Genomic DNA, 17,571 nt, shown 5'->3' with positions numbered 1-17,571 from the left:
CCCTTGCATTGTGACTGGAGCTATTCTTCAGTGTTTCACCATGCACCTCATAGCATGTCTGTGTCTGTGTCACACGTGGCATGTGTAACCCATAGTATAATGGGTAACCCACAAGGAGCCTAGTCCAGACAATGTGCAGACAGACGATGTTATCACATAGCAGGGATTATTAAGTGGACAGATAGATAGATAGTGTATTCTAGCACTGATCCATAGAGCAGAATGAGCTTTCCCTGTCCTGTCTTCACAAAGACCCACAAGGTTTATCTTTGAATCTATTTCTGTTCATATATAATCACTGAAGCTGGAGACTCATATTCCCCTCACTATCTTTAAGCACCAGCTGACAGAGCAGCTCACAGATCACTGCACCGGTACATAGCCCATCTGTAAATTGCCCATCCAACTACCTCATCCCCATACTGTTTTTATTTATTTATCTTGCTCCTTTGCACCCCAGTATCTCTACTTGCACATTCGTCTTCTGCACATCTACTATTCCAGTGTTTAATTGGTATATTGTAATTACTTCGCCACCATGGCCTATTTATTCCCTTAACTCCCTTATCTTACCTCATTTGCACACCCTGTATATAGACTTTTTCTACTGTATTATTGACTATATGTTTGTTTATTCCATGTGTAACTCTGTGTTGTTGTATGTGTCAAACTGCTTTGCTTTATCTTGACCAGGTCGCAGTTGTAAATGAGAACTTGTTCTCAACTAGCCTACCTGGTTAAATAAAGATGAAATAAAAAATATATATATTTAGCCAACAATTAGCTCTTTACTCTACTGTCAATTTTCATTGAAGTGAGGAAGGACTATAATGCTATTCAAGAGATGCTAACTTGTTAGAAAATATGCATATGTACTGGACAAAAACTGGTTGAATCAACGTTGTTTCCACGTCATTTCAACCCCAAAAAATCTATGTGAGGACGTTGAATCAACGTTGGAAAACTGATTGGATTTGTAAAAAGTCAGGGACATTTTGTATTTTTTTTCACCCAACTTTTAACCTCAATCCCAATGACATGATTTCACATTGAGTTCACGTTAGTTGACAACTCAAGCAAAGGTAAATCAAAACTAGACGTTGAACTTGTCTGTGTCCAGTGGGTAATTATATTACGTAGCAGTGTCACACAAATAGCTCAGCCAATCCACAATTGGAATCTTGTGTGTGGGGTGCGTATGTGGCCCGTTTTAGATCTGTGCTCTCAGAATGAATGAATGGGTTGTTTTGTGTCTTGTCCTTGTTGTATTCACATGTGCAGTTACATAGACACAAACACATGCACGCAAGCAAGAACACACACACAAACACACTCAAACACACACACGAGTTATCATTTTACAACTGCGACCCCAGGCCAGGGTTTCATCTGAAAGGGCTATTCTCAGTTGCCAAACTGGGCCAATACTGTAATGCACACATAGAATTAGAATACTAGTAATTTAGTAGGATCTCTGAGTGCATATGTGAAGAATGATTACAACTATTGCACTACATAACGTGGTTGTAAGAAAGGCATTATCATCCTTCCATTAACTTTGAGGAATTGTGCAGAAGTTCCATACGCCTTTGTGACTGTTTTCTCTGCAGCCAGTTGAGTGTGAATGGCGTCCATTGTTTAAATAGGGCACAGTGTTAGAATGAATGTCCTGCTGTGTGAGAAGTGCCCTCTACTTGGCCACAACTAGGGCTACTGCCCTAACTCCACACTGACCCCCCACTCACACACCACAATAGTGTGGTAGCCCGCTCAGTTAAAGTCTAAGCATTACCTTTCGGAGCTAATGCAATTCTTCAGGTCTCGAACCGCCTCCGTTAGTCTTAGCATTTAACATACAATAAATGCTTTAGTTGGTCCATTTAATTCACATCATATTTCATAGTAATACAGTGGGGCAAAAAAGTATTTAGTCAGCCACCAATTGTGCAAGTTCTCCCACTTAAAAAGATGAGAGAGGCCTGTAATTTTCATCATAGGTACACATCAACTATGACAGACAAAATAAGTAAAAAAAATCCAGAAAATCACATTGTAGGATTTTGAATTAATTTATTTGCAAATTATGGTGGAAAATAAGTATTTGGTAACCTACAAACAAGCAAGATTTCTGGCTCTCACAGACCTGTAACTTCTTCTTTAAGAGGCTCCTCTTTCCTCCACTCGTTACCTGTATTAATGGCACCTGTTTGAACTTGTTATCAGTATAAAAGACACCTGTCCACAACCTCAAACAGTCACACTCCAAACTCCACTATGACCAAGACCAAAGAGCTGTCAAAGGACACCAGAAACAAAATTGTAGACCTGCACCAGGCTGGGAAGACTGAATCTGCAATAGGTAAGCAGCTTGGTTTGAAGAAATCAACTGTGGGAGCAATTATTAGGAAATGGAAGACATAACAAGACCACTGATAATCTCCCTCAATCTGGGGCTCCACGCAAGATCTCACCCCGTGGGGTCAAAATGATCACAAGAACCGTGAGCAAAAATCCCAGAACCACACGGGGGGACCTAGTGAATGACCTGCAGAGAGCTGGGACCAAAGTAACAAAGCCTACCATCAGTAACACACTACGCCGCCAGGGACTCAAATCCTGCAGTACCAGACGTGTCCCCCTGCTTAAGCCAGTACATGTCCAGGCCCGTCTGAAGTTTGCTAGAGAGCATTTGTATGATCCAGAAGAGGATTGGGAGAATGTCATATGGTCAGATGAAACCAAAATATAACTTTTTGGTAAAAACTCAACTCGTCGTGTTTGGAGGACAAAGAATGCTGAGTTGCATCCAAAGAACACCATACCTACTGTGAAGCATTGGGGTGGAAACATCATGTTTTGGGGCTGTTTTTCTGCAAAGGGACCAGGACGACTGATCCGTGTAAAGGAAAGAATGAATGGGGCCATGTATCGTGAGATTTTGAGTGAAAACCTCCTTCCATCAGCAAGGGCATTGAAGATGAAACGTGGCTGGGTCTTTCAGAATGACAATGATCCCAAACACACCGCCCGGGCAACGAAGGAGTGGCTTCGTAAGAAGCATTTCAAGGTCCTGGAGTGGCCTAGCCAGTCTCCAGATCTCAACCCCATAGAAAATCTTTGGAAGGAGTTGAAAGTCCGTGTTGCCCAGCGACAGCCCCAAAACATCACTGCTCTAGAGGAGATCTGCATGGAGGAATGGGCCAAAATACCAGCAACAGTGTGGGAAAACCTTGTGAAGACTTACAGAAAACGTTTGACCTGTGTCATTGTATTGAGATAAACTTTTGTTATTGACCAAATACTTATTTTCCACCATAATTTGCAAATAAATTCATTAAAAATACTACAATGTGATTTTCGGGATTTTTTTTCTCATTTTGTCTGTCATAGTTGATGTGTACCTGTGATGAAAATTACAGGCCTCTCTCATCTTTTTAAGTGGGAGAACTTGCACAATTGGTGGCTGACTAAATACTTTTTTGCCCCACTGTATGTAACATTACTACAATGGATGGTTATTGGACTTTGAACTTTATATTGTATCTGTATTGTAGTAGACCACTTTATTACTGTATCATTGAAAAGGAAATTGTTTCAACCTGTTTTTATTTTTGTTGTAACATTACCAGTATGGCATATTTCCATACAGGATTTACCTCAGTGTTTTACCCAAAAGGCTCAGACTTTTCTGTTTCTATCTACGTGGGCCAGTATTCGTGCCTGTGCCATTAAACCCCTACAACTCATCCAGAACGCCACAGCCCGTCTGGTGTTCAACCTTCCCAAGTTCTCTCACGTCACCCCGCTCCTCCGCTCTCTCCACTGGCTTCCAGTTGAAGCTCGCATCCGCTACAAGTCCATGGTGCTTGCCTACGGAGCTGTGAGGGGAACGGCACCTCCGTACCTTCAGGCTCTGATCAGGCCCTACACCCAAACAAGGGCACTGCGTTCATCCACCTCTGGCCTGCTCGCCTCCCTACCTCTGAGGAAGCACAGTTCCCGCTCAGCCCAGTCAAAACTGTTCGCTGCTCTGGCACCCCAATGGTGGAACAAGCTCCCTCACGACGCCAGGACAGCGGAGTCAATCGCCACCTTCCGGAGACACCTGAAACCCCACCTCTTTAAGGAATACCTGGGATAGGATAAAGTAATCCTTCTAACCCCCCCCCCAAAAGATTTAGATGCACTATTGTAAAGTGGTTGTTCCACTGGATATCATAAGGTGAATGCACCAATTTGTAAGTCGCTCTGGATAAGAGCGTCTGCTAAATGACTTAAATGTAAATGTCATTTGGCCATGGCTCCGGCGGACCTGCTCTTGGGGCCAAGGCAAGGCCCTGGGTACTTTTCAGCTGGAATTTACGTAACCATGGCTAACTGTGAACTTTAACATCTTCTCACAAAGCAAGTCTTGAATGATGCAAAGGTTGTTGATTAGTCTTTAGTGTCACACTCCTGATGGAAACACAATAACACTAGAGCTTACAATAACATAAACACTGGCGGCCCATTTGTGTGGGGGTAAGTCTCATTGGAAAAGCACCAGTAGAGTTCTTACTCCACTCAGGTCCTTTACTCGAATGTAGGCTATGAAGACACAGCAACTGGATATGGCTGCTGTGAAAAAACATTCAGGCTGAACTTTGTGCAAGAATATTGATGAAGAAAGATACTGGTAGTCCCAGTTTGCAGCCAGAGAGAAAGAAGATATGTCTGACTGAGAAATAGGCCATGTTAAATCGTGATGTCAGGGAGGTTATAAAACCTGCATCATCCTCAAGGTTATTTTAAATCAATGTAATGTAAGTTACTGTTATTTCAGTGGGTTTTAGGTACAACATAGCACAAATGGCCAGCTTTGTAAACTTTAACATTGATTTATCCTGCAATAGATGTCGTTCAATTGGTAACGTACATTTTTGTCTTCTTCAAATGACTCTTAAGGGGAAAGTAATCTAAAAGTAACTGAAAATAATCCGATTACGTTACTAAGTTTGGGTAATCCAAAAGTTACATTACTGATTACAATTTTTGGACAGGTAACTAGTAACTGTAACGAATGGCACCAGAGGATATAGTTGCCGTTTTACGGGCTCCAAACCAATTGTCCTGTTGTGTGTGTTTTTTCGCGTTATTTGTAACTTATTTTGAACATAATGTTTCTGCCACCGTCACTTATGACTGAAAAGAGCTTCTGGATATCAGGAGAGCGATTACTCACCTCAAATGAGAACTTGTTCTCAACTAGCCTACCTGGTTAAATAAAGATGAAATAAAAAAATTGGATGAAGATTTTTTTCTCTAACGAGTCAGACTCGAAGGATTTACTTCAGACACCCGACAAGGCCCAAATCCCCGTCATTCACATGAGAGACGGAGATAACGGGGACGTAGGTTGGGGTGCCTTGTAAGGATCCGACGGCGAGAGGGTAATCTGCCTCTACCATCAGTCCTATTAGCCAACGTACATTCATTGGATAACGAAATAGATTCAATGTTTTTATTTTTCCTTTATTTAACTAGGCAAGTCAGTTAAGAACAAATTCTTATTTTCAATGACAGCCTAGGAACAGTGGGTTAACTGCCTTGTTCAGGGGCAGAAGGACAGATTTGTACCTTGTCAGCTCGGGGATTTGAACTTGCAACCTTTCGGTTACTAGCCCAAAGCTCTAATCACTAGGCTACCCTGCCGCCCCAATAACAAAATAGATGAGCTACGATCACGAATATCCTACCAATGGGACATTAAAAACTGTAATATCTTATGTTTCACTGAGTCGTGGCTGAACGACAACATGGATAATATACACCTGGCGGGGTTTACACTGCATCGGCAAGATAGAACAGCTGCTCCGGTAAGACAAGGGGTGACAGTCTGTGTATATTTGTAAACAACAGCTGGTGCACGAAATCTAATATTAATGAAGTCTCTAGGTTTAGCTCGCCTGAGGTAAAGTATCTCATGATAAGCTGTAAACCACACTATTTACCAAGAGAGTTTTTATCTATATTTTTCATAGTTGTCTATTTACCACCACAAACCGATGCTGGCACTAAGACCACACTCAATGAGCTGTATAAGGCCATAAACAAACAGGAAAACGCTCATCCTGATGCGGTGCTCCTAGTGGCTGGGGACTTAAAACTTAAATCCGTTTTACCTAATTTCTACCAGCATGTTAAATGTGCAACCAGAGGGGAAAAAACTCTAGACTACCTTTAATCCACACAAGAGATGCATACAAAGCTCCTCCTCGCCCTCCATTTGGAAATTCTGACCATAATTATATACTGCTGATTCCTGCTTACAAGCAAAAACTAAAGCAGGATGTACCAGTGACTCGGTCAATAAAGAAGTAGTCAGATGACGCAGATGTTAAGCTACAGGACTGTTTTGCTAGCACAGATAGGAATATGTTCTGGGATTCTTCCGATGGCATTGAGGAATACACCACATCAGTCAATGGCTTCATCAATAACTGCATCGATTACGGCGTCCCCACAATGACCATACTTACATACCCCAACTAGAAGCCATGGATTACAGGCAACATCCGCACTGAGCTAAAGGGTAGAACTGCCGCTTTCAAGAACTGCCGCTTTCACTCTAACCGGGACGCTTATAAGAAATATCGCCATGCCCTGCGACAAACCATCAAACTGGCAATACGTCAATACAGGACTAAGATTGAATCGCACTACACCGGCTCCGAAGCTCATTGTATGTGGCAGGGCTTGCAAACTATTACGGACTACAAAGGGATGCACAGCCGCAAGCTGCCCAGTGACACGAGCCTACCAGACAAGCCAAATTACTTCTATGGTCGCTTCAAGGCAAGCAACAATGAAGCATGCATGAGAGCATCAGCTGTTCTGGATGACTGTGTCATCGCGCTGTCCGTAGCCAGTGTGAGTAAGACCTTTAAATAGGTCAACATTTACAAGGCCGCAGGGCCAGACGGATTACCAGGACGTGTACTCTGAGCAAACACTAACCAACTGGCAAGTGTCTTCACTGACATTTTCAACCTGTCCCTGACTGAGTCTGTAATACCAACATGTTTCAAGCAGACCACCATAGGCCTTGTGCCCAATAACACTAAGGTAACCTGTCTAAATGATTACCGACCCGTAGCACTCACGTCTGTAGCCATGAAGTGCTTTGAAAGACTGGTCATGGCTCACATCAACACCATTATCCCAGAAACCCTAGACCCACTCCAATTCCCAACAAATCCACAGATGATGCAATCTCTATTGCACTCCACACTGCCCTTTCTCACCTGGACAAAAGGAACACCTATGTGTGAATGCTATTCATTGACTACAGCTCAGCGTTCAACACCATAGTGCCGTCAAAGCTCATCACTACGCTAAGGATCCTGGGACTAAACACCTCCCTCTACAACTGGATCCTGGACTTCCTGATGGGCCGCCCCCAGGTGGTAAGGGTAGGTAACAACACATCTGCCACGCTGATCCTCAACATGGGGACACCTCAGGGGTGCGTGCTCAGTCCCTTCCTGTACTCCCTGTTCACTCATGACTGCACGGCCAGGCACGACTCCAACACCATCATTAAGTTTGCCGACGACACAACAGTGGTAGGCCTGATCACTGACAACGATGAGACAGCCTATTGGGAGGAGGTCGGAGACCTGGACGTGTGGTGCCAGGATAACAACCTCTCGCACAACGTGATCAAGACAAAGGAGACGATTGTGGACTACAGGAAAAGGAGGACCGAGCACGCCCCCATTCTCATCAATGGGGCTGTTGTGGAGCAGGTTGAGAGCTTCAAGTTCCTTGGTGTCCAAACACACCAAGACAGTCGTGAAGAGGTTACGATAAAGCTGATTCCCCCCTCAGGAGACTGAAAAGATTTGACATGGGTCCTTAGATCCACGAAAGGTTCTACAGCTGCACCATTGAGAGCATCCTGACTGGTTGCCTCACTACCTGGTATGGCAACTGCTCGGCCTCCGACCGCAAGGCACTACAGAGGGTAGTGCGTACGGCCCAGTACATCACTGGGGCCAAGCTTCCTCCCGTCCAGGACCTCTATACCAGGCAGTGTCAGAGGAAGGCCATAAAAATGTTCAAAGACTCCAGCCACCCTAGTCATAGACTGCTCTCTCTACTACCTCATGGCAAGCGGTACCGGAGCGCAAAGTCTAGGTCCAAAAGGCTTCTTAACAGCTTCCTCCCACCATCATACTCCTGAACAGCTAATCAAATGGCTACCCAGACTATTTGCATTGTCCCCCCCCCCCCCCTCTTATACGCTGCTGCTACTCTCTGTTTATTATCTATGCATAGTCACTTTAACTCCACCTACATGTACATATTACCTCAATTACCTCGACTAACCGGTGCCCCCGCACATTGACTCTGTACCGGTACCCCCTGTATAAAGCCTCGCTACTGTTATCTATGTTTTACTGAACACTTTTTTTGTTGGAAAACTGCATTGTTGGTTAAGGGCTTGTAAGTAAGCATTTCACTGTAAGGTATTCGGCGCGTGTGACAAATTAAATATGATTTGATTACCTTTTACAAAGTAACCGACCCAACCATGCCTATCCCGAGAAATCGCAATGCCTCTTCTTTTTATCACCTATCTGTTCTAGGATTAGATTGAACAAGTGTTTGAATTCAGTTTGTGTTTTACTCATTTTCTTTTCTCTAACCTTACTGGTCCAATATTGTTCTCCATGTCTGTGGTGTTATTTCACTGTCAGTGGATCGTTTGCTTAATGTGATAGAAGAATGCTTGCATTAATCGATAGTGCTTGTGATGGACAGATACTACAGGCCATTAGCTGAAAAAGGCTGTCCAGCAGCAGGCTTAAATGTTATTACTGTATACCTCCTCCTGTGTTCGCTACTGCTTTAACTCTAAATAGCCCCTGTCCCTGAGTCAGCCATTTGTAATGCAAGAGCTTATTTTTCTACCACTCATTCCAATCCAGCATGATGAATATACTGTATAGCATCATGGAGAGTGTTTGGCCTTCAAGTCACAAGCAGTGTTTGTGCACATGTGTGAGGTTGGGTGTGAAGGCTTGCGTGTAATTAATTTACAGTATGATTTCTCTGCACATCTGAATATAGATCGCCGAAACAGTGTGTGCACATGCAGAGGTCGCACTGATATTTGCGTGTGTGTCTGTGTGTGTGTGTGTTTGTGTGTGTGTGTGTGTGTGTGTGTGTGTTTTACTTTGCAGTACTTTCCTCCTTACGTTTGAAAGTCAATCTAACAACAGAAAAACTGTGCTGTAACACTAAAAGGGACATACACACACACACACACACACACACACACACACACACACACACACACACACACACACACACACACACACACACACACACACACACTCAAAGTTAACTATTCTTATCTTTGTGTGCTACCAGACTCCCAGAACATACTGTGCTGCCAACACAGAGGACCTGGAGGCGGTCATCGAACACATCCAGAGGACAAATGAGGACGCCCCTCTCATGGCTGCTGGGGTCTCCATGGGCGGGTTAGTAGGTTCCTCTTTATGGTTTCTCACTTCAATGGAAGTGACACTATGGCCCCAATCCTGAGAGCTGCATGCATTACTCAGACTATATAAATCATGTGTTGATGTAGGCTACTGTATTGATGTCAACGGGACATACATGTATGTATGGAGCAATACTATACTACAGTATCACTTCACTGAACTGTGGGAGTCAGTCTAAAGATACTACCTTTTATGTAGAGCCTGGAAATTACTTGGTTGTCCCATCTATAGGTTTATATTCATATCTCAAAAACTGAAGTAAACGCTCACCAGTAGAAATGGTGTCATGAGTTGGTTATGTATTTTATTTTGCAGCCTCCTCCTTTCCCCTGTCAGAAACACCACCTTTCATTTGATTCAGAGAGCTCAGCCTCTCAGTAGTGCTTACACGATGTCAAAAGAGGTATTACAGCTATAATCCCCTACCTAAGTGAGGGTTTCTCCTCTCCCCTCTCCCTTCTCCCCCACCCTCGCTCCCCTCTCCCCTCCACCGTCCTCCCCCCTCTCCCCCTACCCTCTCCCTGTCTTTCTAATCCCAGGATGATGCTGGCAAACTACCTGGGGAGGAAGGGCAGAGAGACGTGTCTGAAAGGCGTGGTTGTGTTCTCGGCAGGCTGGGATGTGTTTGAGTGCACAGCGTCACTGGAGAAGCCTCTGGACCGCTTTCTCTTCAACTCCTACCTCACCAGCTGCCTGCAGGCGGGCGTGGACAGGTGGTTGTTGACCGTAACAGGCTGGACGGGCTACTGGGGGATTTGTCTAGATTAGCTCTTAGGTCTTAGTTGCACTGAGCTACATTGTTTAGCTTTTAGATGTTAGCTTTTAGCGACCCCTGAGGTTGGGCTCTAAAAGCTAAAAGCTATTTTTCTTTCTCTCTCTCTCTCTTGGGATATTTTCCTATCTCAATCAATCAAATGTATTTTTAAATCCCTTTTCACAGCAGCAGTTGTCACAGTGCTAAGCACTCGGTACCCTACTGTCAGGCCCACATCATTTAATGGACATTGTCATTGGATATTGAAGCAAACCCACATGCTTCCCTATGTTCCCCATTGAAGCAAACCTACTTCCTTGTGTTTTTCTCTCCTCTAGACACAAATCTGTGCTTGAGAAGAGTTACGACATTGATCATGTGATGAAGGTAAAATGCACAACCTTTTTAACGACCTCCTCTAATACAATCAAAGTAAAAGCAACCCATCTGGGTCGTTCCACCAATTTGGTGCCTTTGAGAAGTGTAACTTGGTTCAAAAAAAGTTTGATATCACAAAATGTTTACACTCTCTCATAAAGCGCACATGTTCAGCTTCATAAAAAACACATATCCCATCTCAAGAGGTAAAATGTAAAAAATGACTATAGTAAGTGCCTAATAATAACCAAATAAAGTAATAGGGTTGACCATAACAGGGTTGACAATTTAATCTTAAATCAGCCATAAATCCCCTCGTGACAAGGGGAATGGAAGCTTGTTGTGTGTAACAGGGAGTGGCAATTGAATATAAGCTTCACAAAAAAAGGACATTTCTAAAACATTTCTAGCCTGTATATCTATGGGTTTGTTTGTTTTTTTCCTTACTAACTTTTCTGATAGCTACATTATTGAAGAAAAATAGACTAACTATGAATGTGATATGTGGTTGTCCCACCTAGCTATCTTAAGATGAATGCACTAACTGTAAATTGCAGTAGGTAAGAGCGCCTGCTAAATTAAATGTACAAAAAAAAGTCAAAGGAATGCGAAAGGAACTCATTTCGTGGAATTTCTAGTCAGGTCCTAATCGCCCTCTTGGGCTGCTGCCAACATTGTTGAAAGCATACAGTGCCTTGCAAAAGTATTCACCCCCTTGGTGTTTTTCCTATTTTGTAGCATTACAACCTGTAATTTAAATGGATTTGTATTTGTATTTCATGTAATGGACATACACAAAATAGTCCAAATTGGTGAAGTGAAATGAAAACAATTATTTTTTATAAAAAAAATAATAAAATGAAAAGTGGTGCGTGCATGTGTATTACCCCCTTTGCTATGAAGCCCCTAAATAAGATCTGGTGCAATCAATTACCTTCAGAAGTCACATAATTAGTTAAATAAAGTCCACACATGTGCAATAAAAGTGTCACATCATCTGTCACATGATCTCAGTGTATATACACCTGTTCTGAAAGGCCCCAGAGTCTGCAACACCATTAAGCAAGGGGCACCACCAAGCAAGCGACACTATGAAGACCAAGGAGCTCTCCAAACAGGTCAGGGACAAAGTTGTGGAGAAGTACAGATCAGGGTTGGGTTATAAAAAAATATCAGAAACTTTGAACATCCCACGGAGCACCATTAAATCCATTATTAAAAAAATCAAAAGAATATGGCACCACAACAAACCTGCCAAGAGATGGCCGCCCACCAAAACTCACGAACCAGTCAAGGAGGGCATTAATCAGAGAGGCAACAAAGAGATCAAAGATAACCCTGAAGGAGCTGCAAAGCTCCACAGTGGAGATTGGAGTGTTTGTCCATAGGACCACTTTAAGCCGTACACTACACAGAGCTGGGCTTTACAGAAGAGTGGCCAGAAAAAAGCCATTGCTTAAAGAAAAAAATAAGCAAACACATTTGGTGTTCGCCAAAAGGCATGTGGGAGCCTCCCCAAACATATGGAAGAAGGTACTCTAGTCAGATGAGACAAAATGTAGCTTTTTGGCCATCAAGGAAAATGTTATGTCTGGCGCAAACCCAACACCTAGCATCACCCCGAGAACACCATCCCCACAGTGAAGCATGGTGGTGGCAGCATCATGCTGTGGGGATGTTTTTCATCGACAGGGACTGGGAAACTGGTCAAAATTGAACGAATGATGGATGGTGCTAAACACAGGGAAATTCTTGAGGGAAACCTGTTTCAGTCTTCCAGAGATTTGAGACTGGGACGGAGGTTCACCTTCAAGCAGGACAAGGGCCCTAAGCATACTGCTAAAGCAACACTTGAGTGGTTTAAGGGGAAACATTTAAATGTCTTGGAATGGCTTAGTCAAAGCACAGACCTCAATCCAATTGAGAATCTGTGGTATGACTTAAAGGCTGCTGTACCCCAATGGAACCCATCCCACTTGAAGGAGCTGGAGCAGTTTTGCCTTGAAGAATGGGCAAAAATCCCAGTGGCTAGATGTGCCAAAGATGTGCCAAGCTTATAGAGATATACCCCAAGAGGCTTGCAGCTGTAATTGCTGCACAAGTTGTCTCTACAAAGTATTGACTTTGGAGGGGTGAATAGTTATGCACGCTCAAGTTTGCGGTTTTTGTGTCTTATTTCTTGTTTGTTTCACAATAAAATATATTTTGCATCTTCAAAGTGGTAGGCATGTTGTGTAAATCAAATGATACAACCCCCCCCAAATCTATTTTCATTCCAGGTTGTAAGGCAACAAAATAGTAAAAATGCCAAGGGGGTGAATACTTTCGCAAAGCCCACCACTGGCCCTCCATGTTGGTAACATAGCCCACCACCGGCCCTCAATGTTGGTTACATAGCCCACCACTGGCCCTCCATGTTGGTTACATAGCCCACCACTGGCCCTCCATGTTGGTAACATAGCCCACCACCGGCCCTCAATGTTGGTTACATAGCCTCCCACCGGCCCTCCATGTTGGTTACATAGCCCAACACTGGCCCTCAATGTTGGTTACATAGCCCACCACCGGCCCTCAATGTTGGTTACATAGCCTCCCACCGCCCCTCAATGTTGGTTACATAGCCCACCACCGGCCCTCCATGTTCGTTACATAGCCTCCCACCGCCCCTCAATGTTGATTACATTGCTGATAAGCAAGGCCTATACCGAAAGACAATGCAGCCAAAGACACAATGTAGAAGACATCTTGTCTGGGGAAAAATATATCCATAACTGTTATAGTGGTCTACTGTCCTCTCTCAGCTAACCTTTGTGCACTCAAGGAGTTTAACTAGTTTGTTGTATTGTTGCCGGATGTCATCTTTTAATTTGACTTTATCCCAACCCCCCTGCAGGCCAAGACCCTCCGTGAGTTTGATGAGAGGTTCACGTCTATAATGTTTGGCTACCCCACCAATGATGACTACTACCATGATGCCAGTCCCATCCACAGGCTCAAGTCTGTGCAGGTGCCCATGTTGTGCCTAAACGCTGCAGACGACGTCTTCTCTCCCAGTCATGGTGGGTCCACAATCACACTGGCACTCCATTTTGGTTACAAAGCCCACCACTGGCCCTCCATCTTGGTTACAGAGCCCAACACCGGCCCTCAATGTTGGTTACATAGCCCACCACCGGCCCTCAATGTTGGTTACATAGCCCACCACCGGCCCTCAATGTTGGTTACATAGCCCACCACCGGCCCTCCATGTTCGTTACATAGCCTCCCACCGCCCCTCAATGTTGGTTACATAGCCCACCACCGGCCCTCCATGTTGGTTACATAGCCCACCACCGCCCCTCAATGTTGGTTACATAGCCTCCCACCGCCCCTCAATGTTGGTTACATAGCCCACCACCGGCCCTCAATGTTGGTTACATAGCCCACCACCGCCCCTCAATGTTGGTTACATAGCCCACCACCGGCCCGCCATGTTCGTTATATAGCCTCCCACCGCCCCTCAATGTTGGTTACATAGCCCAACACTGGCCCTCAATGTTGGTTACATAGCCCACCACCGGCCCTCCATGTTCGTTACATAGCCTCCCACCGCCCCTCAATGTTGGTTACATAGCCCACCACCGGCCCTCAATGTTGGTAACATAGCCCACCACCGGCCCTCAATGTTGGTTACATAGCCCACCACTGGCCCTCCATGTTGGTTACATAGCCTCCCACCGGCCCTCCATGTTGGTTACATAGCCCAACACTGGCCCTCAATGTTGGTTACATAGCCCACCACCGGCCCTCAATGTTGGTTACATAGCCTCCCACCGCCCCTCAATGTTGGTTACAGAGCCCAACACCGGCCCTCAATGTTGGTTACATAGCCTACCACCGGCCCTCAATGTTGGTTACATAGCCCAACACTGGCCCTCAATGTTGGTTACATAGCCCACCACCGGCCCTCCATGTTCGTTACATAGCCTCCCACCGCCCCTCAATGTTGGTTACATAGCCCACCACCGGCCCTCAATGTTGGTAACATAGCCCACCACCAGCCCTCAATGTTGGTTACATAGCCCACCACTGGCCCTCCATGTTGGTTACATAGCCTCCCACCGGCCCTCCATGTTGGTTACATAGCCCAACACTGGCCCTCAATGTTGGTTACATAGCCCACCACCGGCCCTCAATGTTGGTTACATAGCCTCCCACCGCCCCTCAATGTTGGTTACAGAGCCCAACACCGGCCCTCAATGTTGGTTACATAGCCCACCACCGGCCCTCAATGTTGGTTACATAGCCCACCACCGCCCCTCAATGTTGGTTACATAGCCCACCACCGCCCCTCAATGTTGGTTACATAGCCTCCCACCGCCCCTCAATGTTGGTTACATAGCCCACCACCGGCCCTCAATGTTGGTTACATAGCCCACCACTGGCCCTCCATGTTCGTTACATAGCCTCCCACCGCCCCTCAATGTTGGTTACATAGCCCACCACCGGCCCTCAATGTTGGTTACATAGCCCACCACCAGCCCTCCATGTTCGTTACATAGCCTCCCACTGGCCCTCCATGTTGATTACATAGCTGATAAGCAAGACCTATACCGAAAGACAATGCAGCCAAAGACACAATGTAGAAGACATCTTGTCTGGGGAAAAATATATCCATGTTATAGTGGTCTACTGTCCTCTCTCAGCTAACCTTTGTACACTCAAGTAGTTAACTAGTTTGTTGTCTTCTTTTACTAAATCAGAAGTTATTATCCTGGATGACCTAAATTATGATTGGGAAATGCAATGTAAAATTAAATCTAAAAGACATGTATAATGATCTAAACCTAACCCAGCTGGTGACCAAGCCTACACGGCTACATCATTGTGTAAAGATCTTTAAGTCAACTCTGATTGATCTTATTCTAACGAATACACCAGAGAAATATGTTTCTACTGGTGTCTTCACCCAAGATATTAGTGACCATTGCCCAGTTGTTTGTGTTAGAGATGTGAGAATACAAACATCTCAGCCTTGTGTCATCACAAAGAGGAACTTTAACAACTTCAGTGAACAGGCTTTTTTTTACATGATCTTTATTTTAGTGACGTTGATTGTGTTTCATCTATCCCTGAACCCGGTTTAGCTTTCAGCCTTTTTTCAGATGTGTTCAATACTATTGTGGATAATAATAAAACCAAGGGTTAAAGGTAGGTTGAATGCCTGGTACACTCTGGAATCAGAATCAGAAGAAGTATCAGAAGTAATTCATAAAATATATAATGCTTGGGTCAAGGCCAGGAACACATGCTTAGGCTCGGACTGGCAAGCTTTTAAGCAGCTGAGGAATCATTGTGTAAGACAAATCAGAAAGGCTAAATCTGATTATTATGTAACCGCTCGTTCGGATTGTAATGGGTACCCGGCTAAATTCTGGAAAAGTGTCAAATCCCTGAAGGGTTGTACTTCCTCTTCTCTGTCACAACAAATTAATTCAGATACTGGCCTCATTATGGTAAAAATGCCGTCATTAATGCATTTAATCATCAATTCAGCAGGCTATCTCTTTGAAATAACTTCTAAGCCTATTCACAATGATACTGGGCTGGATGCTGATAGGGGAAACTTACTGTATGATGAGAGAAATGATAGTCAAAGCATTTCTTTTAGGCTAATTACAGAAAAATATGTCCTGGATGCTTTGTAGCAATAGACAACAAGAAATCCACAGGGGCCGACCAATTGGATCCAATTGTACAACTTTGCTCTTTTTTATCTGAGAAATGTATTTTGAATGTAAACCAATCAGGTTTTAGGCAAGGGCAAAGCACTATTACAGCAATCACTTTAGTTGTTAATGATCTTGTCAAAGGCTTAGACACTAAAATGAAATGTGCTGCTTTGTTTGTGGACCTGTCAAAAGCTTTTGATACTGTTGATCATGCTATTTTATTGAAGGAGTTGTCCTCGATAGGCCTGAGCTCTGACGCCTTTTCACGGTTTCATGATTATCTTAGTGACAGAACTCAGGCCATCGTGATTGATGGGGTTAAGTCGGAATTTCTTGAAGTGCATAAAAGGGGTCGATTTTGGGACCTGTTCTCTTCACTATTTATATAAACACCATTGGTCAGTCTGTTAAAAAACGTCATCTATATGCGGATGATACTATTATGTATGCTATTGCCCCAACTGTTGATCTGGCTGTGTCAAAACTACAGTCAGATTTTATAGCTACAGTTGAAGTCGGAAGTTTACATACACCTTAACCAAATACATTTAAACTCAGTTTTTCAGAATTCCTGACATTTAATCCTAGTAAAAATGTCCTGTTTTAGGTCAGTTAGAATCATCACTTTATTTTAAGAATGTGAAATGTCAGAATAATAGTAGAGAGAATGATTTATTTAAGCTTTAATTTCTTTCATCACATTCCCAGTGGGTCAGAAGTTTACATACACTCAATTAGTATTTGGTAGCATTGCCTTTAAATTGTTTAACTTGGGTCAAACGTTTCGGGTAGCCTTCCACAAGCTTCCCACAATAAGTTGGGTGCATTTTGGCCCATTCCTCCTGACAGAGCTGGTGTAACTGAGTCAGGTTTGTAGGCCTCCTTGTTTTTTCAGTTCTGTCCACAAATTTTCTATGGGATTGAGGTCAGGACTTTGTGATGGCCACTCCATTACCTTGACTTTGTTGTCCTTAGCCATTTTGCCACAACTTTGGAAGTATGCTTGGGGTCATTATCCATTTGGAAGACCCATTTGCGATCAAGCTTTAACTTCCTGACTGATGTCTTGGGATGTTGCTTCAATATATCCCCATCATTTTCTTGCCTCATAATGCCATCTATTTTGTGAAGTGCACCAGTCCCTCCTGCAGCAAAGCACCCCCACAACATGATG

The 17,571-nt window shown here is 44.0% G+C and overlaps 1 protein-coding gene across 1 annotated transcript in view; it reads left to right on the top strand.

Annotated features, from left to right (window-relative positions):
• Nucleotides 1–17,571, top strand: part of LOC115157218 (phospholipase ABHD3) — a 36,666-nt gene that overhangs the window by 14,067 nt on the left and 5,028 nt on the right. The window contains exons 5-8 of the mRNA XM_029705285.1: nucleotides 9,418–9,530; nucleotides 10,094–10,267; nucleotides 10,647–10,695; nucleotides 13,580–13,745. Of these exons, the coding sequence (XP_029561145.1) occupies nucleotides 9,418–9,530; nucleotides 10,094–10,267; nucleotides 10,647–10,695; nucleotides 13,580–13,745 (502 nt within the window). The remainder of the gene's footprint in view (nucleotides 1–9,417; nucleotides 9,531–10,093; nucleotides 10,268–10,646; nucleotides 10,696–13,579; nucleotides 13,746–17,571) is intronic.

The sequence above is a fragment of the Salmo trutta genome, chromosome 21 (genome assembly GCF_901001165.1).
Source record: "Salmo trutta chromosome 21, fSalTru1.1, whole genome shotgun sequence".
Classification (NCBI taxonomy): domain Eukaryota; kingdom Metazoa; phylum Chordata; class Actinopteri; order Salmoniformes; family Salmonidae; genus Salmo; species Salmo trutta.
This window is presented reverse-complemented; position numbering and strand designations above follow the sequence as displayed.